The following is a 27,885-nucleotide window of genomic DNA, read 5'->3' as shown; positions in this document are numbered from 1 at the left end:
GGATTCCTAAGCTAGGGGCCAGAAGCCCTTAAGCAATGATTTAAGGGGAAAAAAAATCATACGCATTGACTTAATAAGGCTCGTTTTTACTTACTTTTGTGCATGTTTAATCAATAACTGAAAACCCTGGTTGCTAAATAAGGAAAAAAAACTATTGTTTATTTTAACTTACCTTAATAAGCATATAAATGTTATACTGTGGTAGGGGGAAATTCTCACCAGCTTTCCTTACATAAGCCAGAATTATATTCAGCACCCTTAAATATGTTTGAGTAAACAGGGTCATTGACATGCAATGCACTATTGGGTCAAGTATATATTTGTGTTTTGTGATTAGAAATAAGATTTCCACATTATTTTAAATGGTTCTAATGACAAACTTGTCATTCACTGATGTGTCTATTAGTTACTAGATACCTGATTGACCACCACCAACGTAATACAAAGGTTTTTTGTTTTCTAAGTACATTTTGAATCCAACATAGGAAAACCATAATTAGACGAGGCAAACATTTTTCTCCCTCTTGTTCCCTTCACCATTCCAAAAACTTCTCCAATAATTATTGTTTTCAAAAGATAAATTCCATTTTTATGAAATATTGATTCTTTCTGGAAAACTTGTGCACACCAATTCGCCCTTGTGAGCTTCTTTCAAAATGTGTAAAAGGAAAAGTTCGGGTGAGACTCTCTTCCAGGTCTAAAATTCCTTGAGTACAAAAAACCTAGAATGGATAGGGGAAGGGTAGGGTGACAATTTGAATTGTAAAAACATAAAATAACCACTAAAACAGTACTATAACAAAAAGTAAGTAAAAGTGTTTCAGTTTTGAGGGCTCTAATGACATCTGTTTAGTTAGGGAACTTTCCCATTGTTAATGGTCCTGAATGGCTAAATTCTTTTCACTTTCTACTCCTTAGCTAGGCTATGTAGTTCCTTCACTGAGCTCTCTAAGAAGCCAACAAAGACTTGACATGCAGATGAGCTATATATGGCTATGTAGGAAGAAGCCAAAACTTGGATAAGGAAATCTCTATGCTGCAACCCTCACCCAGGCATTGGCTCTCACTGGCTCTCATTGGCTTCAATCAGAGTTCTTTCCATGTAGGAACTGTAGTAGGGATTCCTTTTTCTAAATACCCTGGTTTATATTTGTTACCATCTAAGAAATACAATATGATTGAACTGTTCCATATTTCATACACCACAATGAACAGAGGGGGCCCAACACTTCTCATTCTTTTGGGTGGTTTAAATTAGGCTGAAAGAGCTTATCAATTGATTTTACAGTTACCTCAAAAATCCATTAAACAATGACCAGAATCTTTGGTAAGGGCAACACATGTTCTACTGATAAGATCCTGTCAAAGAGTATGGTCTTTTGAACCTCTTCTTCCAATGACATGACCCTCATGGATGCAAATGGAAGTCCTACATCTAAATTCTCCCAATGTTACTGAGAGAACAAAAAACTTTCTAATATCCTCCTGTCAGTTTACAATTAAATACATTTGCTACCATTTCCAATTTGCCATTAAGCAACACAGAAATTCATGGAATGGGAAACAGAACAGTATTATTTAAGACTAAGAGGAAGAGGGAAAGAAACAATTCCGTAAAATCCAAGAAGAATAACACAAAAGACCTGATAACTATTTTGAAATGTATTAACTAATTGGTTACCTTTGCATTTTCAAAACATATTTATGTACAAATGCCTATGTGCACATATACACACATGTGTGCACATATGTGTTGTATGTGTATCTATGTATGTATAGATCATCTTCTTAGAGAACCTACCCTTTGAACATATAATGTCACTGAACTTTGATATAAATACAGAAAAGACAAGTAGGTAGGACTTGGGGCTTTGAAAAGTGTAAAATATAGCAGATAAAGATAACCAAAATGCTTTATTAAATTATTCAAATCTGTGTCATTCTAATGAATACAAAAATTACTAAAAATGTAAGCAAATGTTAAAATTTTCTTTGGCATCATTTCATAGATGTACTTTTGTAACTCCAGGTATAAGCGATACCTAGAATACCTAGAAGAATCTGAAGGCTTTAGAACTGTTATGGAATAAGACAAAATTGTGGCAAATAGCTGTCATGGAATAAATAGAAGCCATACATATAAGCAACTCCTTGGCTGCTGAATTGTTAACAACCCCCTTAGATAAAACAATAGCAGACAAGTTACAACTAGTACCCTAGTGGACAGCTCTCCAGGAGGTCACAGGGAGGTCAGCTTTGAAGGAGAAATCCAAATGAAATATAAACATAGCATTGTAGAAACAAATCTCCCATAGCTTTCTCCAGCCAGCATTAATCTAGGCATCAGCTGTGGAGTATAATCTAAACAAACGGATCAGTCGATTCATACATCTGGAAGCTGTCATATTTTGGAGCCTCCAAGCAGAGTGATGTATAACTGAAACAACCAGTTGCATGTACTAGCTTTTAAACTTGTTGAAGGGAATTCTTGAGAATGGCAACGTGAAAATACTACAGCTCAAAGTGTCAGCTACACTCTTTGGAACTGACATGAGACTGACTTGCATTTAAAGGGGGGGGGAGAGTTGGAGGGGATTCCTTTCAACTACTCTAACCCCAACAATATTTTCAATGAGACTGAAGTATTACTGAAAAGGTACTATTTTAATCTAATAAATGCAAATAAATAATTACTTTATCTCTTTTTTTAACTGAGGGGAGGACAGGCACTGGGAAGTGGTTACATTTCAAATGGATGCTTATGAAATGCAACAATACTGACAGTCTAAGACACATTGAAAGATTTTCTTATACATTGCATTCACAGAATAGATGAATTTTACTACTTTGGGGCAGTTAGGTGGTGTAGTGGATAGAAAGCTGGGTCTGGAGTCAGGAAGACCTGAGTTCAAATGTAGCCTCAGACACTAGCGTGTGACCCTGGGCAAGTCACTTAACCTTGTTTGCCTCAGTTTCCTCATCTGTAAAATAAGCTGGAGAAGGAAATGGCAAACCACTCCAGTATCTCTGCCAAGAAAACCCCAAATGGGGTCACAAAGAGTCGACATGAAAAGACAGAATAACGCTACCCCAGAAGGTAGTAAAAGAGATTTAGAGCTGACTCCATACTGCCTTATCTGACAATGTATTTTGGCTCAGATGTCCACTTATTCATTAATTTCTTCTTTTGTAAGGGTGCCCTTAGAGAGGAAGGTTTCAAAATGCAAACATCTGTCCTAGCCTGAGACTATCACTGACCTGTAAAAGCTTTTAAAAGAAGGAAAACAGAAGTATAATTTCAGCAAGCAAAATATAGTGCTACAAAAAAAAAAAAGAAAGACAATAGACTATTTCAAAAAATGTTACTGGATCTATGGATCTTACAAAGCAAGAAAGGTAGCTGATGTTCTTGCTAGAGTTTCCATATTACCTATGGCTCTCCAGCTTCAGCTATGAGAGAAAACAGAGGCTGTTACATCTTCCAAGAGAGGACCTCTACCTTGAGGTGCCCCCTTTGAACTTGAGTCCTGGTTGGTTCTGCCATTTACTACACCTGTGTGATCTCCCATAAGTTACTTAGCTTTTCTGGGTCTCGGTTTCCTCAGCATTCAAATGGTGAGCTTAGATCAAATAGCCTGTTAGGTGCTTCTCTGCTCAAAACCCATGAGCAATGCGGTCCAATTCAAATAGAATGTGGGCCACTAATCCATATGGAAGGATCCCTGCAGGTCATATATTAACTCAGTTTTAAAATGTAATGTTATCTATATTTTATTGCATTTTATTTATTTTGTTAAATGTTTCCCAATTACATTAATCTGGTTAGGCCACACACACTCTGGCAACCTCCCCTCCTCGGCTCTGATCTAGAGCCAAAAGATGTCGAATTAAAACAAAAAAAACTGCATGCATTTCTAACAGAATAATGCCAGGTTTCACTTGAACAAGAAAGCTGTTCCATTAACGCAAATATCATCCACATGATAATGAAGCTCCAGCTTGAATAATGATTACATAAGCTCCTAGACTTAAGAGTTAGAAGAAAACTTCTGAGGACATCCAATCCAACTACCTCAATTTCTAGATGCTCAAACTCAAGCCCAGAGAAGTTCAATGATTTGGCTGGTAATAGGTCCTGAGGAGAGGAGCCATAATTCGGACCCAGGTAGGATGACTCCACATCTAGGTTTCTTTTCACTGTCATGTTCCCTCCATGTAAGTTACTCTTCTATTCATGTGATCTTACCCAAAGGGGATGGACTGTGATTCTTGCTTCCAGTTATACTACATCCCCTTAACCAGAAGAACTATTTGGGTAGATACTAAGAATAAGCATAGTATAATAACACAATATAGCAAACTAGTAAAAGAAATTTTGGCTGCAGGCCAGGAATAGAGTTTAGAGTACTGGCCTTGAGGTCAGGAAGGTCTGGATTCCTTGTTACACTGGGCAGGTCATTTAAACTCTTTGCCCCTCAGGCAACATCTTAATACCATAAATTACAAAGCAGCTGCAGATCTACATAGATAAAAGGAATTTTCTCACTAGGAGTTTCCCAACATAGATGACATCATAGGCCAAGTCCCCAAAGGATAAAAAAAAAGCACAGGTAAAAAGAACTGTCATACTATTCTTCCTCAGAAATGGAAGTCATTACTTCTTACTTCTATTTTGTCATTCTTCTGATCAGAACCTTTAAATGGCTCCCTCTGTCCATCTTTCAAAGTTTCGTTCCCCCCACAGTCTGTTGATACACTAACTTCACAGCCGTTTTTCAATTTACTCCCTTCAATAGTCCAGGAAAATTGTTCAATTCACTATGCCTCCCCTGTCTCCATACCTCTGTTCAATTATTTTCCCCCTAGCCCTAGAGTACCTTTTCCTCTTTCCCTCCACCTGTTGATCTTCCTACTCCTTTAAAATCCCACTCAAACCTTTCTTCCTCTAGGATGCTTCCTTGATGCCTCAGTCAGTAGGGACTGTTTTCACATTTCTTAGCCTTATACATTCAGTATCATTCTGTATGATAGTTACTTGTATCCCTCTTCTGGACTCTGAGGTTCCATGAGGCCAGGGCTATTTTTTCTAAACTTTGCAACTCAGACAGCACAACACTTTACCTACTTAGATTTGCTGACTTGTTTTTCAATAGAGGCAATACATACTAGTTTTTTTTAAAAAAAGAACACTGGACTTGGAATCAGATGACCTGGAGTCAGAAGACCTGGTATAAATTCATTTCCAGCTGCTATCTTGGAGGTGAATGAGAAAAGTACTATACAAAATGGTGAGAATCTAAATACTAAACAGTCACTAAATACCCTGATTGGAAAGCCTTTTAGAGGTTTTCCTCTGATGGAATGGGAGTTAGTGATTAAGGGCAGTGTGACAGAAAGAAAAAAAAACTTCAAAAGGCAAAAGAGATACCAAAAGCAAAATTAAGGTGGATTAAAAATAAAACACTTTCTTCTTCCCAAAAGAATAAGATTTAGGACAAAGACATTCTGGTACCAGTAAGTGTACAAAAGGCCAAATAACTTGGTGCAAATAAAGGTCTATGGGGCAAGCAAAGAAAAAAGATAAAAATGAAGAGCTCTTGGAAATCTTTTTTGCTAGAAAACTTTATCTGTTCCCTCCTTGTTTCGTGCCACCTCAAATCCTTGTTCACTACACTTCCCCCCCGTAAAACTGGCATATCTGTTAACTGTAACAGTTTATAGTATATACTATATCCAGCCATATTATCTTGAAAGCTATCAAACTTCCTTAAATTTAATTCTCAAAATTTGAGTTACTTTGAATTTGTAATTCCTAGAAAGCATGCCTCTATCAAATTATAATGCTTCAGTATATTTTTACACTGTGCATAATGATGTAAGTTAACTGTGCAAATGAAAAGTCTTAGACTTGGATTCAAAAAATCAACTTCACCAATACAGGGTGGGAGAAGTATGATTAGAGAGCACTTTGCCTGGAAAAAAAACAACCCCAAACTAGAGGTTTTAGTGGACAGCAAGCTCAATGAATCAGCCATGTGATATAGCAGCCAAAAAAAGCTAACATGATTTTGGGCTCGAGGTAAAGACTCTAGGAACAAAGAGGTGGTGACAGTCTCTCTGCACTCTGCCTTGGTTTGACAACATCTGGAATATTGCGTTCAGTTCTGAGTGCCACAGTTTAAGAAGGAGCTTGATAAACTGGAAAGCAGACAGACCATCCAGGATGGTCAAGGGCCCTGAGTTCTGGTCATCTGAGGATTGGCTGAAGATTTCTGGAATGTTTAGTCTGGAGAAGACTCAAGGAGGACATGACAACTGTCTTCAGTTATTTGAGTGGTTAAACAGAAGGATTAGATTAGACTTATCTGGGCCCAGAGGGAAGAACCAAGGACAGCGTGTAGGAGTTGGAAGGGAGTAAATTTAAGCTTTATAATACCGGAAAACTTCTTAACAATTACAGCTATCTAAGAGGAGAATGTGCTGTCTCAGTAGTTGCTGGGTTCCCCTCCCCCACTGGAAATCTTCAAGTAGAGGCAGGATGAACACTTGTCAGGATGTCACAGGCATTCCTTTGGGATATGAATTGGATACTGTGTTTAGAATTCACTTGCGCACAACAGACTCTAGTATATATATTGAGAGTTTAATAGGCAATAATTACTAAATGTTTTAGCAAGATGTCATAAAAATTTATCTTCAGTGATCTTTTTATCTTGCCCATGTTGGTGTGCAGATTGTAGTTCACATATTCAAATTGTCTTTACAAAACGAAGTCTTCCCAATATAGAAAACAAATCTTAAAGGTGGAATAAAATACCCAATCTAGCAATTGGATCCCTTTAGTTTACCACCTGTATTTTTAAAAAAAATTTAATCTGGAAGACACAAGGATAAAATTGGTATGCACACCAGATCAAAGCATGCATAACATACAAATAAAGTATTTTATTATCATTTTTTTTGTCATCTTAAGCACAGGTAAAACAGTATTCTGCAAACTGTATCATAACATCTCTCTCCCCACCCCAGTCTTTTACTCTATATTCTGCTGTTGTTTAACCACTGAAAAATGCAACCACTTTCATACAGATGATCTGCATAGTACCCATGTTCATGACCAGCAACAATCTCTGAGAACACATCCAATTTAACCAAACTTCTTCACTGACAGTCCTGGAAAAAAAACGGGGGCATTTTCCATGTAAATTTAACCTTGGACCCTGCCTTTTCATTTTAATTAGGAAAACAGGAAATTCTTATTTCTGGATCTAAATGTTTATACTAATTTCTTACAGGAATAAACTCACTATACCAGGAAACTAGATCTTTTTCTGTATAGTCAGGAATATATTGTGAATGAATCAGTCGTGAAATATTCTGAAATCCATTTAGTTGGGCTTCCACGTACTTATTAAATCACTGCTTCTTCTAAATGAACAATAACATGGCATGGGGGAAAGTTCTGGAATTGGAGTTTGAAGAAATGATGTTGAAGTCTCAACCTTGCTAACTTTGTAATCTTGGATAAGTCACTTAATTTCTCTGAGATTTGGTTTCCTTATCCACAAAATGAGGGGATTGAATGAGATGATCTCTAAGATCCCTTCTGGTTCTAAAGCTATGATTCTATGAACTCATAAAAGTCAAAACAAAGAGGTCAAGGCACTGGAGAGGCCATTAATGACTTAAGTAAACCATTTTTGTGCCTGTTACAGCAACATGTAGTGAGAAAGTTCTTGTTAGCAAGCATCAAGGTGAGCTGAGGGAAGCGTATGGAGGGGATATTCCTAGATGCTATACTCTCTGCTAAAAAAGTTTTCATTAATGATCTAGGACACCTTGAGCCATTAGCTAGTGACTACTGCAGTATGAACGTGTAATAACATTGTAGACAACTGTTATCAGCAAAGTACTGATAAGAAACAACAGGAATTAATGAAGAGAAGATAAAGACAAAGCTAGGAAGCACAGTTCTTTTAAATGAAACATCTAAGAGGAGCACTCCTTTCCAAGGAAGCACTTGAGAGGCAGCATGATGTGGTAGAAAGAACACTGTACTCTGGCTCTGCCACTTATTATCTGTGTGGCTTTGGGCAAATTGCCTCTTCAGTTTCCTCAACTGCAAAAATGACAGCGTTGGCTATGGTGACCTCTAGATCCTTCTTAGCTCTGAAATTTATTATAAAAATTTTTAAGAAAAGGGATGAAAAGTTATTTATATCAGTACTAAATGGTAAGAAAATGGTTTGTACTCCAACCAAACTCTTATTTGGGAGCTGGTCTTGGGCCTAGAGAAAATTCTTGTCTAACCCTTTCTTACTTCTGCTTCTCCCAAATATATTTCATAAGCATATGCATTTTCACATCACAAAAACAAAAAAAAAATATTTAGCCGTACACTCTCTCCCCTGATCTCCAGACTTGCATCTCCACCTGCTTTTCAAGCATCTCAAACTGTCTAGTAGAAATAATAAACCCAAGATCCAAAACTAAAATCATTATCTTTCCCCTTAAAAACCCTCCCTCCCCCAACTCCTCTATCTAGGATATCATCATCTTCCCAGTCTCTCAAGGTTCACAACCTCGATGTCATCCTTGACTCTTTGCTATTTCTCATCCCTTCTCTCCATATTCAATCTGTTGCTGAGGCCCACCAATTTCACCTTTGCAGCATCTCCCAAACACGCCCCCTTTTCTTCTCTGATTGCCACCACCCTAGTTCAGGTTCACACTTGTACTACTGAAATAGCCTGATGAAGTCTTCCTGTTGAGAGTCTCTCCCTACTCAATCCAACCTCCGTTCAGACATCAAAGTGGTTTTCCTAAAAAACAGGTCCGATCATGTTATTCTTCCTACTCAATAAACTCTAGTGGCTCCCTAGTCTCTGGGATCAAATACAAAATGCTTTGTTGGTCTTCAAAGTCCTTCATAAATAATTTAGCCCCCTCCTACTAGTATTCTTACACCTTAGTCTTGGACATGTATTCTTCAATCCAGTGACACTGGCTTTCTGACTGTTCCATAAATACAATACTCCATTTCTCTGCTCCAGGCATTTTCTCTGTCTCTTCCCTTATGCCTGGAATGATCTCACTCTTCATCTCTGCCTACTGCCTTTCCTGGGTTCCTTTAAGTCCCAACTTCCGGAAGATGTCTTTCCAACCTCATTCTAGCGCTTTACTTCTTTCAATTATTTTCTATTTCTCTTATATATAGATTGTTTGTACATATTTATTTGCTTGTTTTCCTCCCTCCATCAGACTGCTTAAGGGCAGAGATTGTCTTTTTCTTCTTTTTGTATTACAAGTGCTTAGCACAGTACCAGGCAATTAGTAAGTGTTTAATAAATAATTATTGACTGGCTGACATTTATTAAACACCTCCTGGGTGAAGAAGACATGGACCCTGGAGAAGATACAAAGTTTAGATAAGACATGCCTCTACCTCCCAGGAGCTTCCAATAAAGGAGGAGAATAAAGACACACAATTCATGATATTATACAATAAGTGTATTAGAGTCTGACAGAACAAAACGATGTATGAGGTCTGTGGGGGAAGGCCTTTACCAACCAGGAAGACACCAGTTAAGGATGACATTTGAGCTGGCCTTTAAAGAAAGAGTAGGAATCCAATAGACAAAAAAAGGAAGGAAGGCATCCTAGGCAAACAGAATAGCTTGACTATGAACGCAGAGGTTTGAGTGCAGGGCATAGGAGGCAGGGAGTTGTCCAGGGTGGCTGAAATTTGGTTATTATCCAGTGGAATAATTTGAAATAATAATGGAAAGGTAAGAGTGTTGTCAGGTTATGGGAAGCCTTGAATATCACAGAAAGGAGAGTGAATTCAACTTAAGAAGGTGATGGAGAGTCACTGAAGATTCTTAAATGGAAAGTAGAGGCAAGATGAAAGATTGATAATGCAACAGTTCCTTCAGATATGGAATATTGAAGGCCTATATTATAGTGGTAGCTGCAGCTGGGAAGAGAAAGGAAAATTCACATTCAAAAGATGTTTTGGAGGTTGAAATGATGAGACTGTTTGGATATGAGACGTGAGGGAGAGGGAAGAGTCAAAGATAGTCAAAGAGTCAAAGGTTTTGAGCATGACATAGTAGATGAATGGTAATTCCATCAACAGAACTAGTAAGGTTAGAAGGAAGTTCAAATTTAGTGTAGCAATATAATGAAGTCAGTCAAGACTCATAATGAAGTGCCAGTAGGCCATCCTATTGGAGATACCCAACAGAACTGGATTTAGAAGCAGAAGAATTAGGTTCAACTAAGGACTATTTTATTTATTATCTGTATAACCTTGGTTAAGTCACTTAACCTCTATGGGCCTCATTCCTTCATCAGGAAAATGAAAGAGTTGGACTAGATGGCTTCTTCTTGCTCTACATCTATAATTCTGTAACACAGTGAACTAGAACTTGGCTGGATCTGTGATTTCATTGACATAATGAACTCCCAGAGGAAGAAACTCCTATTGCTACAGGTCAAATCCTTCTCTTATATTTATAGTATAAGAAAACTTACAATCTTAGAGAGTTGCTCAGAGCACTGAATGGTTAATAACTTGACCAAAGTCACAGAGCTCATTGTGAAGCCAAATTTGAACCCAAATCTTCTAGGCTCCAAAGCCAGCTTTCTATCTACTAAACCTGTATGCCTCTATGATATTACAGATGGCATAATTATGTTGGGTGTCTACTAAAATAATACTGCTGCATATATTAGGTGATAACTATAACTCAATACATTTCTGACCACCTCTCCTCTGATTATGAATCTATAATAACTGCCTAATACTTAAGTACAAATTCAAACTCTTCTTTCACTTTTTTAAGCCTCTCATAATCTTATCCCTACCATACCTATGCAAGCTGATTTTTCTCTACCTTCCAACATTCAGCATGTACTTCAGTAAGAACTTACACTGTCATCCACACCATTTTCCACACAGGCAACATTGCTTCCTGCTTCTCTGCTTTTGCTCATGCTATTTCCCATGCCTACAAAGCACTCTGTCTCTCTACCTGTGGGAATATAGTCCATCCTTTAAGTTCCAGCACAAGTCCCCCCTTTTTCATCAAGCCTTCCTAAACTATTACATCGTTCTACTAAACCAGTGGCACTGAAATTCTTTAACAGTGCCTTAAATAATTGAAGAAAGAGTAGTAAATTAAATTACCATAGGGTTCAAAACACATTTTTCTTGGTTGAAAGGGGTTCAAGGAACAAAAAAATTCAGGAACCACTTTATTATAGTCTCCATGATAGGAAGGGCCACATCTTACCTAAATTTTGTATCTTCTAGCTTCTAACATAATGCAGCGCACTATGGTAATAAGTAAATGTTTAAATTTTTTGAATCAGCTTACTTAGCCTCAATCAATCAATATTTATTAAAAGCCTTTAATGTGTCAGACGCTGTGCAAACAAAAGTAAAGAACAAAATAAGCCCTATTAGAAAGAAGCTTGCATTCTCAAGTAAGGAAACTCAATTTCCTTATCTGTAGAATGGGGATGGTAATAGCACTGATCTTGTTTTTTTAATACACATGCCATTTTTTAAGGGGGGGGGGAAGGGCAGGGCCATTGGGGTTAAGTGACTTGCCCAAGGTCACACAGCTATTAAGTGTATCAAGTGTCTGAGGCTGCATTTGAATTCAGGTCCTCCTGACTCCAGGGCTGGTGCTCTGCTGCCTGCGCCACCTAGCTGCCCCTAACAGCACTGAGGGTCAAATGAGATATTATAGTTCATGTAAGTACTTTTTGTGAACCTCTCTAGAAATATAAGCAATTATTATTATTCAATACCATATGTTTTAGCACTTGATTATTTTCTAATTATTTCATGTATACTAATTTGTTTTTCAACTAGATTGAGGGTATGGCCCGTATCTCTAATTCTAATCTTTTACAGTGCCTAGTATATCATGCATTCAATATTGGCACTGATTTGATCCTGACTCATTGTGTGACTTTGGATATTTGATCTAACCTTTATGGTTTCTTCAACTATCATTAAAGAATCAGACTACATGGTCTCTCAAGTCCCTCCCTGTCTATAAATCCTCTTATCAACATACTTTAGCATTCTCAGAGACTTTTGACTAAATGCCTAAACTAAATGCACAAATGAAATGATATCTGGATAATTTTTGCTGGCTTTGATCCAAATAATTTTTTATTGGTAATTGGGAGATTTGATGTAAAATTGTTTTTTTTTAAATCATCTACATTACCTCATAATTGTCTACTTAATTGTCTGGAGTATTTCACTTTGCCACACACATACCACACACACACCATCATTCTAGGTCAAAGCAAAAATAGCCCTTTAAAAAGACAAACTGGCAGCAAAAATCTCTCAAGTCAAGTCCACACTGGCATTTTGAAAAGGATAACTGAAACAAGTATCCAGATCATTTCTGTAAATCCAGCTTTGCCTCACTTACTGAGGTATTTATGAAGAAAGGCTTTGTGTATATATGTGTATGCCTGAAAAATATGGCAAATTGCCTAAATTTCCCTTTGTTAGTTGAAGACCTGGCCAAAAGTAACTATTAATTACAAAGCTTTCAAATAACAGAAAGTGTTCGCAGCAAGGCAAAAGCAACCATGTGTTACCTCAACAGTATCAATAAAAGAACGTAAAATGTTTCAGTCTCCATCAATGTGTCTATTGAGGATTTACAGCTGGCTTAAAAAGAAGCCTCACAGGGAAACTCCCAAATTGTGGAATGTGGCTATAAGACTGGTAGAACTCCTCCGAGAGCTTGGGTGGCTCATCCTCTAAACATGCTTCCTTAAAACACATTTGCTTCCTTTCTCCCTACAAAACGCAACTTTCTCCAATATAATTCCATTAAATAAGCCCCCACCCGTGAGGAAACATTAATCTACTTTGCAAACATGCGTTCCAGCTCTGTGCTTTACTTTTTTCCCTCTCTCTCTCTTTTTTAACCTTGAGACAAATGTTTTTTTCCCCCAGAGTTGAAAGCTGTCCAAAACCAGGACCACACACGCAGCCTCTGCAGGCCTGCGCTCATCACGTTCTCCCTCCTCCAGCAGCTCCAGCGGCAGCGGCAGCCTCCGCCGCTGGGGACACACACACTTCCAAAATGGCGGAGGGGTGGTCTTCCTTCCCCCACTCTTATGTCTTTTTTGGAAGAGGAAAGGAAAAGGAAGATCTATGGAGATGAATGTAGCATAAAAGAAAAAAGAGCTTTTTTCATTAAAGTCTGTCCCGATTTGAAAGAGAAGACTCAACACCTAAATCATTCCCAAGATACTTCCCCCCTAAAAATGGTTTATCCCAAGGAGCTGCAAGCCTCCTCTCCCCCTCTTCACCCCCACCCTTTGCTCTCCACACAATCTCCCACACCACCTAGCAAAACACTGCGGACCAGAATAGATTACAGCAAACTCTTTGTAGGTTTTATCTGGCATCCGGCCAAACTGCTAAACAATAAACAATTCCCCCTGCAAAAAAAGCCTTTAGGTATAGTCTCGTAAATATCTTTATCAATTGAATGAAAATAAAAGGAAGCAATAGAACGTGCTGGCTCTCTTACCTTCTACCCAAAGCTCTTCCACGTTGGTTTCAAGATTAGCTGCCTTTAATCCTACAGCGAAAGCCCCAAATATAAGGAGGCCCACAACCAAAAACTTGCCGCAGTTTTTTTGAATGTAACAACCCAGTTTAAATAATAGTCTCTGAAACTTCGCTCTCAGCCACAGCGGCGCTTTCCTGCCGGTAGCCTTCCCCTGGAATGCAAGGAAATATCAGGAATGAGTGCTTCGAAATCACCACATACACATATGCACTGTGTACAACGATGTTTATGCTTTGGGGGTGCGCCTCTCCTTCACCCCCCAAGACACACAAACACACTCAACGTTTTGGTAGGACTTGGGAGAGCCAGGGTGGATTTGTGGGAAGTGACGAGGTCTTGTTTGGAGAGTGGGAAAGAGGAGGATAACCTGTATTTCGAATGCATAAGCAAATTATTTCCACGGTGTAAGAGGTGAATGAAATGGTTAACCCAACCACAAGGATACTAGCTAGTGTTGGACGTTTCCTCCCGAAAGCGTGGTAAGGAATAAGGTGAGAGTTTGGACAGAGGGGTGGGGGTGTGGGAGTGGGATGAGAGAGTTATTCATAAATCAAAGCCTGGCTTCTGAGTGAAATCTGTATCAAGACTGTGAGTGAGCGTCCCTCTAAGCACCTCCTTCTGGGACTCTACTAGGAGTCCGGGGATGTCTGGGGGGAGCGAAGGAGGCAGTGAATGAGTGAGTGACTGTGAGTGTGTGTGTGAGTGTGTGTGTGTGTGTGTGTGTGTGTGTGTGTGTGTGTGTAAGCGATCGTTGGTCCGGAGGAAAGAAATCATTCATACTAGAATATTTACAATGGGGGGGGGGCGGCGGCGGCAGGGAAAATTAATATACAAGAATTGCAACCGGCTAGAACAAGGACCACAAGAATAAACACCTGGTTCCCCCTTCCCCCCCAGGTCTTGCTCTATCTCTAGGATGCTGGAGTTAAATGGATGGGGGGGGGGGGGGGGAAGGATGCTATTTGATAACAATTTGATTTGTTGCCATTTCCTCGGCCCAGCTCCCACAGCCTTCAACACCAACTTTGTAGTAAAACGCAAGATCCACGTGGCGGGCAATGCTGCAAGATCATAGCTTAATCGTGATTCATTTCCATAGAGTTAGGAGACGCTGTGTGATCTGAATTAAGAAGCAGAGCAGCCATCTGTAAGTTACGACAATATTTGTGAACAGAAGAGGGCAGCCACATGGATTTTTTTCCCTCCCCTTTCCCTTGCTGAAGCATTTTTAAAAATCTGCTCTCGGAAAGGAAAATAACGTTTAGGGAAAAGGAAATATCTGGGCGTTGTTTATTATCTCAGGTATTTCTTCTTCAGAATCAGTAACCGGGGTTCTCTCCGCTACTTTATGTTTACACGGAATTCCTGGATTCCACACATTTCAGTAAGAGTAACGAACACAATGAACCCGGCGACTCAGTCAGCCCTGCACCGCAGATTTAAGGTGGCAATTTGTTTACAACTTTCACTTTTCCTACGAGTTGGGGGTCACGGTAAACCAGTCAAAAAGAAGAGAAGGGGAAAATATCCTCTCCTCAAAGGCGATTTTTAAGGGATTTGAGATTTCACGCTTACTCAAAGCTTAACAAAAGCAAAACGGGCTGCCAAAAAAGGAAACCACCTTTATTTCTACCCCCTCCTCCTTCCTCTCCCCGCCTCCCTCCACCCCCACCCCCAAAATATGTTAAGAAATGTGGCAGCATTAGAGGAGAGAGAGAAAAGCCAACCTAGAGAAAAGATAGAGGGAGAGAAGCCAGTAGAAACCTTCAATCTTATTCTGGATTGGTTTAACAGGAGAATAATTGGAATGACCCAGAAAGTGTACACTAGGGAGGGAGAGCACGTTACACACACACACACACACACACACACACACACACACACTTCCACCCCCTGCAGAAGTTAGACATCCCTTTCCTTCCAAAGCTGGTGGGTGTGTTTGGGTTTTTCAGTTCCCCTAGTCTATCTCTTTATCCAAAGGAGGTGAGTGTGTGTATGCCGATGGGTGTTTCCAAAGAGAAAAAGGAGGTGGAAAGGGATGCGAGGGGAGGTCCAGAAGGAGGGAAAAGAAAGACAGAAATGCACCTTAGCAATCTGCTCCAACGCGAAAGCCGCATCGCAGTAGCTCGGCCGCTGCAGATACTCCAGGTCTGGTGCCCCGGCACGTCGGCTCCCCCCGGTCCTTCTCCGCCTCCTGCTGCCGTTCCCCCCAGGCAGACCGGGGTCTCTGCTGCAGCCTCCTCCGCCGCCGCCGCCGCCGCCGCTCTCAGGCTCCGCAATGTTAACAGCTGAGGCCATGTTGCCGCCGCCGCCGCCGCCGCCGCGGTGACTGAGCTGCCCCTGCGTCTCCCGCATCGGGCGGGCTGGCTTGTCTCGGTTCCCCCCCCACCACCACCACCGCGGCGCGCTGCTGGAGCTGGCCGGCGATGCCGGGGAGTGGGCTCCGCAGAACGCTTCTTTCCGAGGGTGGCTCCGGCTTCTGCTGTGGTCGCTGCCGCTGCTGCTGCTGACAGACCTCCTCATACCGCGGGGGCTGCTGCTGCTGCTGCCGCTGCTGCTGTTGGAGAAGAGGCAGGACCTGTGCCTTCCATTGCAACATTTCGTGGTGATCCGGAGGTCTCTGCTGCGGCCGCTTCCCACATCCAGTTCGCGAAGAGGGTGAGAGGGCTCCGTGTGTGTGTGTGTGTGTGTGTGTGTGTGCGTGCGCGCACGGGGGGCGAGCCTCTCTCTTTCCTGCTTGCCCCCCCTCCCCCCGGTGTCTCCTTCACCACCACCAAACAATCCCCACCGCCGCTTCGCTCGCTCCTTGTCTGCCCCCTTTGCCAGACCCTTTTACTTGGGCAAATGTGCGGAAACCCCCAGAGATCCCACCGCCGGGACCTTCTTCCTCAGCTCCTTTTCTCGACTTGGTTCTCCGGGAAGAAAGCAAAAAGGCACGGCAGAATCCGAGCTTCCTTCGCTCTTCTCAGTGCTGCTGGGGAGTCGCTGCTCCTGCTCTTGCTGCTGCTGCTGCTGCTGCTGCTGGAGGCGGAGGCTGCTGCTGGGATTGCTCCTTCCACTCTGGCTCTGGCTTCTGCTCCTCGCGGACTCGCTGGACCATTCTGTTTCAGTGCGGCGCTGATCTCTGACTCCCGGGACTTTGGGACTCCAGTCTGTGTGTGTGCAGCAAGCAGCAGCAGCTCCTTGATTCAATAGATGAGATGGAAGAAGAAAAAAAAGAACTCTCTCCATTTGGAGAAAGAGGAGGAGGAGGGGAGGGGGTGGAGGGGGAGAGAGCCAGCGAGAGAGAAAAAGGCTGGAGCTCCCGCCCCTGGGGCTGTCAGATGGCTAGGATTGCTGCGATGTGATTGGCTCGAGGAGGGCAGAAATTACTCAGCAAACATGACTATTATTAGCTGCTTAGCAACAGCTCACCAAAGTAGAGAGACCACCCAGGCAGGCAACCCTAGTGTGTGCATCCCCAGCTTCAAGGGGAGCCTTAAAGAGCTCCAACCTTCTTGCATGCAATACTTCCATTAAGGAATGCCCCCCCCCTTCCTTTTCTTTTCAAAAGAGTGTCTTCTTTTTATGAGACGCTTTTTTTGCACGCACACACACATACACACACGCACACACACACACCTCGCGAGGTACAAAAAAGTAATATTTTTTAAAGCGCTTAAACAATTTCAGAAACTCTTTAAAAAGAAAATCTATTCAGAGGCACCTTGGCCTCAAGCTGTAGCAAATACTGGGAGGTCCGACTTGAATTCCCAGGCTTGAACCAATAATGACAGGGTGGTGGATACCGAGGTAGTGTGTGCCAATTCCCCCCCCCCCCCTTTCTTTTCTAACTAAAAGGAAGACAGTCTCTCGCAAGAGAAAAACGCCATACATTAAAGATAAACAAAACGGAAAGTTAAATAATACAACACAAGAACATTAAAAAAGAACCAACCTCCAAATCCCCTGCCTACCCCAATCCCCTCCCCCTAAACACCTACTGTATTCAAGGAAGGAATTATTTATACTGTAGCATACAGACACCCTCAGCAATCGTATATGGGGGGCGGGGGCGGGCTGTTTTTATTTGAATCGAAATTATCACAGTTTAAAAAGAGAGCCATTTGCAATTTTGGCAAAATTGAATTGTCTTGTTTTCTTCAAAAGAGAAAAAAGTTACTGCCTCTTAGTTTGCTTCTTTTTGACCCCCCTTTAAAAGCACATGTACATATTAAAGTCAGTTGCGAACTTATTTTTTAAAAGCGGTACGCATCCTTTATATATTTAGTAATAGCGTGACGTAGGGAGGAATAAAGGCTTTGATGTTGAATTCATTCGAAACAAATTGTGCACTGACTGTAAGAACCCATCCCGGCGCTTTAGCTAAGGTCACGAAGATATCCTAGGCTTTACTTTCCCATTGGGATAAATAGCCCCTTTGGAAGCGTACATTGTTAATTTGCCAGCGGTAGGGGCTTGCCTTACAAAATGTCTCAGAAACTAGGCTGGCTAGGTGGCTTTTTTCTTTTTTTTTTAAAGAACGTGGGTGGGATTTTTGGTGTTTGTTTTTGTTTTCCCCCTTAGCTTTGCAAGTTATGAAATTTCTCCCCGCAGTGGAGAGCAGGGCACTAGCTTTTTTTTTTTTTTTTAACTTGACTGCATTGCGAGGAAACTAGCGGGATGTTGTGTTGATTGAGGCAGTGAAATAGGGGAGTGTTGCTTTAAGGTGCACTCGGTGTGTGTTCATTGAAAAAAAAAAGAAGAAAGAAAGGAAAGGAGAGAAAAGAAAGAAACCCAGATGGAGGGAAAGTAGGAGGGGCGGGGATGAAGCGGGGGAGGGGGGCGAGGGAGCGGGGAGGTGGAGTCTTGGCGAGGCCACGTGACCACCGAGCCCGGAGCTCAGCCGCAGTCCTCCCGAGCCGCTGCAGATCTACGAGCACCACAGCTCGGGGGTGCGTGCGTGCGTGCGTGTCCAAGCGTGAGGAGGCGGCGGAGGGGGGTGGAGGGAACTCACGCCGCTGGACAGACAAGTGACAAGGCAGAAGCGGAAAGGGAGAGTGCTCTCGCTGCCTGCCCGGCTTTGTGATTCCCCGAGCCGGGTCTGGTCCGTCGGGATTTTCATTACTCTCTTCCTTCCTCCTTCCTTTTCCCTCCCCGCTCAAAGGCGTTTGTGTGCTTAAGAAGTCGGAGGAAAAAGGGGAATGCACCGTTTTAAACTCCTGCCCCTCCCACCCCAGTTATGCGCCGCTGCCGGTGCCGAAAGGCATGCCAGACAAGCCATAGTACATTCCTAAAGGAGGTCTCTTCCCCCTTTACGTTACCCAATACCAACGAGGCTTGACTACTACCGGCCAATAGCAGCAAAGAAAGGAAGCATTTCCATTCAATTCTGCCCCAAGTCTTGGAAGATGTCACGGGCTGCCGGCCGGTGGAGAGACAAGCCCGCTGATTCCAGCGCACGCGGCTCTGGCAGAAAGAATCCGGCGCCTTCCTTCACTTCCTAGGGTTTCTCAGTGCCACTCCTCTCTTTTCCTTCTCTTCCTTCTTATGCTACATAGCTTTCTCTCTTTTTCATCTTTCCCTAACTCGTGTTCTTGCATTTCTTTGTATTTCCAGCGCTTTGTATAGTGGCGAGCACGTAGTAAGCGTTTAAAAACTGCCTGTTGACTTCTCTCTCTCCCTATCCCTCCTTTCTTTCCTTTGCCTTTCATCATTTTCCCCATCTGCTTCTTAGTCCTCTTACCTACGTTCTTTCTTTCCTTTTCTTTCTCCCTTTTCCTTCCTCTCATTTACACTCTTGGAACTTCCCATCCACAGTTTTTCTTTCTTTCTTCCTTCCCCAGTCATAGTCCTGACCCAGAAGAGAAGGAAACCTCACTTGTGAGAATGATTTTCAGAAGTGACACTCTCAAAGATGAGATGGGGCACAGATCCACATGGGCGTTTTCGTATCATAAAAGGAAGAGTAGCTGGGCAGCCGGAAAATTTAAAATTGAATGCCTTAACCAGGACATCTTGTTAGTATGTCCCTGTTTGCTCCACGAGGTGTATCTACAACAGGACCTCTTAAAAAGCCAGTATGATCAAACAGTATAAATAAAATACAGAATAGTGTTGGAACTAAACAGCATTGCAGAAAGTTTTGTATTAACACGTGACAAAGCTGTAATGTGAATGTTATAATGAAAATTAGCTTTTAAAACCTGAGAAGCACCATTAAATTGGATTGATGTCACATGCTGGATGAGCCTGCCAAGATTTCAGGTCATACTATCATACTATTAAATGCTCAATGTACGTTTTCAATAATCTCTTTAAATGTTGGGGGTATCTCTCATTTCAACTCATTTATATGAGAGGACCATACATTTAGAGCTGGAAGGTATTTCAGAGCTCGTGTAGTCCAATCTCCTAATTTTACAGATGCTCAGAGACGTTGTGACTTGCCCAAGGTCCCAACGGTAACAGAGTTGATACTGAATGTTAGGACAACCAGATGTCACCAACTACATATAAGAGCATAGAGGTTTGCATGTTTCTTCAGCTGCTGAAGATAAAGCAACTATATCATAAATCACATTTCAAATTCTTAAAAGTTTTGGATCTAACTTCAAAATTTTTCTCTGAATGTTATCCCATGGATCATTTAAGTTAATATTCATTATTTCCTAATTTTGTTTAATGTTTCGAGTTCCGCACTCCAGGAAGATACGGTAGTGAATATTAATTCATCTTTGCATGGAAGAAACACTCTTCTGTTCCTACACCGGTGTCCTTTCAAGAGTTGGACTTCTTCCTTCCATGTTAATTTCATTCAGTCTTACTTTACTCGGAAACACTTTGAACACTGATGCCTGAGGTTTAAAATACATGAAGCTCTTCTACTTCCCCTCTTTGCCTCCTGTTTGATAGGTTAACTTTTCATGATCCTAGACAATGCCCTGCTGGTATATTCTTCTCACTGGTTCCCAAACTCAATCTGGAACCTCAGATTTAACAAGCACTATCTTCATCTCTCTCCCATCCCACCCCCTCTCTTCTCCCCTGTGGTCTGCTTTTTTCATACACAAGAGATGAATTACTTTGGGGATCTAATTGGTCTTGTTTCTGCAATGTTTTTTAAAAAGGAAGAGGTGCCAGTGTAAAAGCCTGTCTCAACATGGGTGGTCAGGGCTGAGGCTGCCCCCAATTTGCCTCATTGCTGATGCATGCGAGTGCTACATTCCCAGCGATAATGTTGTTCTTAATCAATCTGCCCGTATTTACATTTGTAAGCATTGTTGGCTTTAATATGCATGCCCTGTGCATGTAACTGCTGCTCGACACCAGGTTTTGTTAACTTCGACTAATCACAAGGATCCCACAGACCTGATATGGAGCTGGTTTGGATAAACAGGGCCTGCTAAGGTGTCTGTTGGTGAGAGTCCTTTATTAGCCTTTATTCCTTAGCTTCCCGTGCAGATTTGTCAAACACATGATTACTTGAGACCTTGTGGACTGGCAGAACTTTTCAGTATAGATGAAGGAACATCTGATTTGCCCCTTTTAATATTCCTTTTAGACCACATTTCAATACATGGGTTAACTTTTCTTCCCTTGTGGTCCAAAGACTTCATAAAATCCAGGCCTCTAGTTCTCTACTTAAATTCTGTGAACTCTGAAGAATCCCTCCTTGTATTTTATTCCCCCTTCCTCTGCTCCAACACTTTAACTTCCCATGGCCCTACAACACAGTTCTGAAATCTACATTTGATTATCCAAATGCAATAGGACATGGACAAAAAACATCTGGCCTGTATTCTTGAATATTATAGAGGGAAGTGAGCAAAGCAAGATACAGCTAAATTGAGGAATAGAACACAGTATGGTCATGAACAACTGAATGACCTTCCAATTATCTCTTGGAATGTTGTTCACTCCTCACTACCTCCTTGAATGTTCAATATAACCCTTGGACTTCAATACTTGATCAAATGTAGTTTGTATGATACCCTAAGTTGCATTTTGTATAATGCCATCCATGCAAACATCAAATGAATAAGTATGCCCAAGCATTTATCTTATAATTCACAATTTTCAGCATGTATTTATTTTGCTTAATTTCAACCATCTCTAATCTAATCAAATGCAATAGTAACACTTTGCTTTGTATATTGCATTTACTTTTCAGAAGTGCAAAGAACTTTTGACACAGCACACTGATCCTTATAATATTGCTGTCAGTTTCATAGGAGATAGTAATATCATTTCTGTTTATAGAGGGTAAAACTGAAATACAAATGTGAGTTGCCAAAGGACATAAAATGAGTTTAAGTGCTGAGACGGCTCAAACAGATCCCAGGAGTCCTGACAATCTAGTGTTCCACTATTCGCTGCATTTCTTGATCCTCAACAATGCCATATTATCTCCTTATAAATGTTTGTGTATTTCCTTACAGATTCTCTTGAAGGAATGGAAAGGTGGAGCCTACAGACAGAAATTAGACAATATGATTCTACAAAGTTTCAGGGTTGACAAAGTATTCAGCTGCAATAGAATCTCAAGACACTGGGCTTGACCTCCTTCTCCCTCCCCCACTCTCTTTCCTTCTCTCTTTTCCTCCACTTACCCCCTCCCCTTCTCCCCCTGCTCAGGGATATAAGAAAGGGAACAGCTCGACCCAACTTGTCAAAATAATGCTGCTAATTACCCCTGATCTCCTTTAATGGGAAGCTGCCCCAAACTCTACAAAGGAGTAAAAGAGAGATCTACAGCACAAACCCAGGAGCACTGGCATTTATTGAGCTCCCAGAGAGGAGTTGGGGGGGAGAGAAATGTCCCACCGGCACCCCAGATATCTCCACATTCAGCAGACCAAGGTCATTCGTGAAGGCACCCAAAAAATTAAATTGTAGTGGGAGTTATACTTCCTGCAGTAGCCACAATGCCAGGGAATTCGAGACTGCTGAAGATCTCAATCAGCTGCACTAAGGCTTGTCCACAAAGCAGTTCTGAATAAAGCACAAAAATGATTGTGGTGTGGGTGTTTTTCCCCTTGCTGAATATGTTTCTGACTCTGTTACTTTAATGTATTTGGAATCATTATTGAATGCAACCAGAACAACATCTCTGTAGATACAGAAATTGAAATTCACATATGTATAGATGTTTATATAGCTATCTACAATCTTTATATACATACTTATACATATATGTATATAACCCACATATATATCTATCTATACACCTCTCTCTCTGTCTGTCTTTGGCAGAAGGTGAACCATTCATTTTCATGATCTCTACAATTGGGTGTTTCACTAAAAAAAGAAGCTCTGCTACATGATCCCTTTGACCCACTGCTGGAGCAACAAATTTATTAGAGATATAGGCATGAGAAATGAAAAGGAAGTAAAACAATTCAAGCTTATTGTGTGTCTTTCTTTCATACTGCTAATCCGGTTTACACATCACGCCTACATGTCTCAATAGGGCTTTATACACTGTGGCAGAGGCAGAGGAAAATAAAAGGTGTGTGTGTGTGTGTGTGTTGCCATGTATGTATGTGAAGTAAGGATAAAAGCAGGAAAGACTAAGATTTTAATTCATTGTGATTTGTCAGTTGTCTGTCTACAACAAATTTAAAAAGTATCTTTTTTAAAACTATTCCCAAACTGTAGACTTTTATCAAAATATATTGTCAGATTATGATCCAGTTGCATAAAAACACTAATAGCCTGACCCAGAGGTGTATGTAATATACACCTCTCACACTGTACTTAAGATGATGAGTAAAATTCCAAAGTTAGTAAGAGTATATTAAACCTAAAGGTGCTCACCTTGGTTCAGTACGTTAACTTAAAATGATAATGCAATAAAAGGCATTTATATCCATGTGTAAAGAAATGTTGTTAACAAGCAGAACACATACAGTTGAATGCTCCTTGTTTTGTGACAATGCACCCAAAGCACCCAGAAATAAGTGGTAACAACAAAAGATGATACTAAAGAACACTGTCTTTCTTTATGAAGTCAATTACATGTTGAGTTACTGAGGTCAAACCCCAAATCACACACAAATACAAACACCAAACAACAGACAGTGATGAAAAACGACAGTTGTAGTGGTTTCAGACTCAAGTTATCCAATTATAACATATTTAAAGTCACCCATGGTGGGTCTTTCTTATTTATAACTAGGTCTCTCCACCCTCCCAACAGGGGGAGGGGCAAAGAATGGGAGAAGTATGTTTTAAATCCCAGGTTCTATGAAACTAGAAGTCTCTGAGTGGGATTCCTTTAAAGTAAAAGCCACATGTTTGGTTTTTTTTGGGGGGGGGTGACACAAATCAAAAGGATGACAAAATATCCATTGTGGAGGTTGTTCATGCATAAACCAGATTTCATTTTGAAAAAAAAGAAGAAACTTGGAAAAATACATCTCTCATTCACTAGTTTAGGCTTTGGGATGGTCCTGATGTTGGAGTTTCTATTTACCTCCTGTGTCAGTACAACCAACCTCTCTGATCCACAGGTCTATAGGTGCATGCCAAGATTAACGCCTTATCAGGCTATCCTGACAAACACCCAAGACATCTACCACATCCATCTGCTTCTCCAGCATGTGACCAGTACAAACCCTTGAGTCTTAGGGTGCACCCTAGGACAGACAACATGATTTAACTTTTCCTTTTCCTACTTTGTTTTCTAGAGAATCCCACTTCTCTCCCCCACCCCCATCCCAACCATCCAAACACTTCCGAATAAAATTCACAATGATTTAGTTTCCAGTTTTTGGTAAGGTGAATCTCTTACGACCAGTTAATCTCGACTACTTAAGCGCTATCCTGGCCCTTGGCCTCTTCCCCTGTGTTTCAGTGGGTGGTAGGAAAGGTGTGTCTATGTCTGTCTGGGGAGGGGGGAGGGCGGAGGGCGGAGGGGAAAGGAAGTATGTACTCATCCTTTTGAAAACACTATCGGATCCTTTATTTCCACTCTAGGTGATGCCCCCTAAGGGAGGTTGGTTTGGAAGGGAGGAAAAGGTAAGAATGTGTTCTCTAAACCGTGGCATTTAGAGATTAATTATTTTCCCTTTTCCCTTCCCCTTCCTTTCCTTCTCCTCCTCCTATTCCCCTCCCTCTTCTGTTTCCTTCCTCTTTTAAAAATTTTTTGGATCATCTTTCTTTTCTCCTGTCTCTCTACTCCTTCTGTCTCTGTCTACCTCTCGGTCTCTGCATCCCCTTCTCTGTACCCCCTTCCTCTGTGCTCGTAAACAACTGTCTTCACTGTCTCAAATCAATAGCCAGGACCGACGGGGGCTGATTAGCGGAAGCCAGGGTGGAGACCCTTCCAGGCGTGAAAATGCGATCGGCGAAGAGCTAGTCCGTGAGAATTGCCTTTGATAAGTCGCATGACCAAAGACACCCCCTGTTCCAGCCCGGGGGGGAGACCGAGGGGGAGGCGGGTGGGGGGGAGAGAAACATTTAAATAAAAAAAAAAGTCGAGCAAGACTGGCTGCTACGGAGGCTCCGCGGGACTCTCAGTTTCCCCCTCCTACCCTACCCTTCCCCTACCCCCCACCCCCCACCCCCCGCCAGCACACACAGCCGGCCCCCTTCAGCGAGCGCTGCTTTCTCTGGGAGGAATGGAGCCAGCTGTTCCACCCGTTTTCTTTGCCTGCAGGGAGCGAGGATGAACCCCCGACACCTCTCACCCCTAGGTCTCCCTCGTAGCCCTGCCGGCGACCTCAGGTATCAGCACTAAAGGTGGCTGCCAGCAAGAAGTCTCTTGGGATAGGATGGGGGTAGGATGGATGTTAAAAGAGAAATCTCTCACTCACCATGTCCATTAAGGAGCCCCTTCCCGAGAGTTAGGGAATGTGGGGCCGTTTCTGTTACTGCTTCTTCTGATGCTGTTGGTAAGCAGATAGGGGTGGGTGGGTGTGGGTACGGGGTGTGGGGGGGACTTGGACTTCACATCAATTTCTTTTCCTTTCTCCCTTCTCTTGTACCCCCCTCCTCCTTTTCTTCTTCTTCTTCTTCTTCTTCTTCTTCTTCTTCTTCTTCTTCTTCTTCTTCTTCTTCTTCTTCTTCTTCTTCTTCTTCTTCTTTCTCTTTCTTTTCCTTCTCTTCCTCCTCCTCCTCCTCCTTCTTCTTCACAAAAGGAACTGAAAGTGTAAAAAAATAATCCTGCTAGGTTGCAGGCATTCTGCAGAGTGCTGCTAGGGTTCACAATTACATGCCTGTTTCTATTAAGCAGCTTCATCGTTCTCTGTGTGGGTGGTCTGCCTCTCAATACGCAGGACCTGTCAGGGTCACGTGATGGATCCGAAAACTTTACCCCTTTACAATAAACTCTAGGAAAGCAAAGTAAACTAAAGTAACGTGCTATCAGCACAGCCCTCCTGGGTAAACAGGAGGCACAGCTTTCCTCCCTGGCTTTCCTGGGTTCAGCCCAGCCTAACTAAGCTCTTCTAGTCCAGGAACCCACAGTGCCTGCACCCTCTCAAATCTGCAGAAGATAAAAAGGAATGTGGGACTGGAGTTCCCCTCTTCCTCTTTCCTTTTCCCACCTCCCCTTCCCCCATCACAAAAATTTTTCATAGCAGTTAGCCCCCTTTTCGGAAAAATATGGGGTTTGGGAGGAACAGGGATGCTTTTTTTCTTTAAAGGAATATCCATCGCCTGGATTTCTGTATAGGATAAATGAATAGATGGCAGAGAGGCAGGTAAGCAGAATGTCAAAAAGAGGGACAGGCATCTAGAGGAGGCAGAAGAAAGATCAACAGCTTAAATGTTCAGTATTATAAGATTTATATTCATCAGATGATAAGATCATAGATTTAAAACTGGAAGGGATTTTAGAGGCCACTAAACTTTACAGGTGAGGAAACTGAGGCCCAAAGAGGTTAAATTACTTGTCCAAGGTCACACAACCAGCAAATGTCAAAGCCTGGAATTCCAGTTTTCTTTTTTCAACTTCATGTTGTTGTACCATCCTCGTTTTCAGGTGGACTCCCGTCCTTCCTACTGTGGCTTACTAGGAAGTTGCTTGCTTCAGGAATGCTCACGGTGAGGTTCCTTGGAAACTAGGATTATTAGCCCCTGTGAGAAGCAACTAAATGAGACTTCCATATTTTTCATAATATTATTTTTGTACTTCATGATAGGTCACACAAGTAATCCTTCCAACAGTACTATTTTTAAGTCAGTCCCATTTTGATAGTGGTTAAATGAATAGCTGGTGGTTATTCTCTAAAAACAAGCAAAAGTTTCCTTCAACTTTGTCACCTTATAGAATTTAATGATGAGGAAGTGACCCAGCAAAATCTGTTTAATAATTTAATGAAGTATAATGAAGGAGGACATACTATAGATTATGCTTGGAGTTGCCCTGTTGGGATGATGCCTTTTCTGCTTTATGGTTTTATGTTTTCTCTACTGACTGAGTGACTGAACATTGTTCTCTGGATGGACATGTCTAGACTTGAAGACAACCTTATGAATTCAAGAAATCCAGAGGCCTTGGGCTGGTGGCAGGGGAAGCTTCTGCCAAGTAGAGGACAGCAACCAACAAGACTATTGACCCAAGCTTGGCCCTTTTACCAGCAGACGTGTTCCAGGAGTTGTTTGGACAGTGCGGAGCCAAAGTGAAATGCAGAATACCTAATTAGTAATTCTAAATACTGCTTTATGTTCTGTTGAGGTTTAGGTATTAATCACTCAACAGGTTGCGACATACTTAGAAGTTAAGTTATTGAATCTTAAGTCAATTTGTGATTTTCTGCTCTTTTATATTTAGTTTTTCTTTTGTTATAGGCATATATTACCTGTCCCATTCCTGATTCATACTGATTTCTTTTTTACTTTTCCCCCTTCTGTGGAAACTATATATATTATCCATAACTTAACCTATAAATAAATTTGTCCAGGGACACTTAGATAGAATTTTAATGAAGCAAAGTGTAAGAACTTGGAACCTAGTCTCTCCATCACCCCCCCCCCCTTTTTAGAGGCCAAGATCCTCAGGACTGAACCCAGTACAAACTGCGTACATGGGCACAGAACAGAGTGATGCCAAATCCTAGTTCCTGTGGGCCAAGCAGCATTACTCAGGCTAAGCTACCCAAACTGTAATTTTGGATTATTTTCTTTTGTATTATTAGCAAGGCTTCACAAACAGTGAGGTATGCTTTAAAAAATTTACATTATTATTTAAGTGTAAATTATGGGTACATTAAAGTTTTAGTGATAATATCAAGTTAAATAATCTTTAAATAGAGTCTTAAAACATTTTCACTGGGTC

The 27,885-nt window shown here is 41.5% G+C and overlaps 1 protein-coding gene across 1 annotated transcript in view; it reads right to left on the bottom strand.

The window, feature by feature from the left end:
• The window catches only part of PTCH1 (patched 1), a 76,650-nt gene extending 60,715 nt beyond the window's left edge, over positions 1 to 15,935 (bottom strand). Inside the window, exons 1-2 of the mRNA XM_036742272.1 lie at positions 15,708 to 15,935; positions 13,581 to 13,773 (exon numbers count right to left, since the gene is read on the bottom strand). Of these exons, the coding sequence (XP_036598167.1) occupies positions 13,581 to 13,773; positions 15,708 to 15,920 (406 nt within the window). The 5' untranslated portion in view covers positions 15,921 to 15,935. The remainder of the gene's footprint in view (positions 1 to 13,580; positions 13,774 to 15,707) is intronic.
• Positions 15,936 to 27,885: the final 11,950 nt, after the last annotated feature.

Source organism: Trichosurus vulpecula, chromosome 1 (genome assembly GCF_011100635.1).
Source record: "Trichosurus vulpecula isolate mTriVul1 chromosome 1, mTriVul1.pri, whole genome shotgun sequence".
Taxonomy (NCBI): Eukaryota; Metazoa; Chordata; class Mammalia; order Diprotodontia; family Phalangeridae; genus Trichosurus; species Trichosurus vulpecula.
This window is presented reverse-complemented; position numbering and strand designations above follow the sequence as displayed.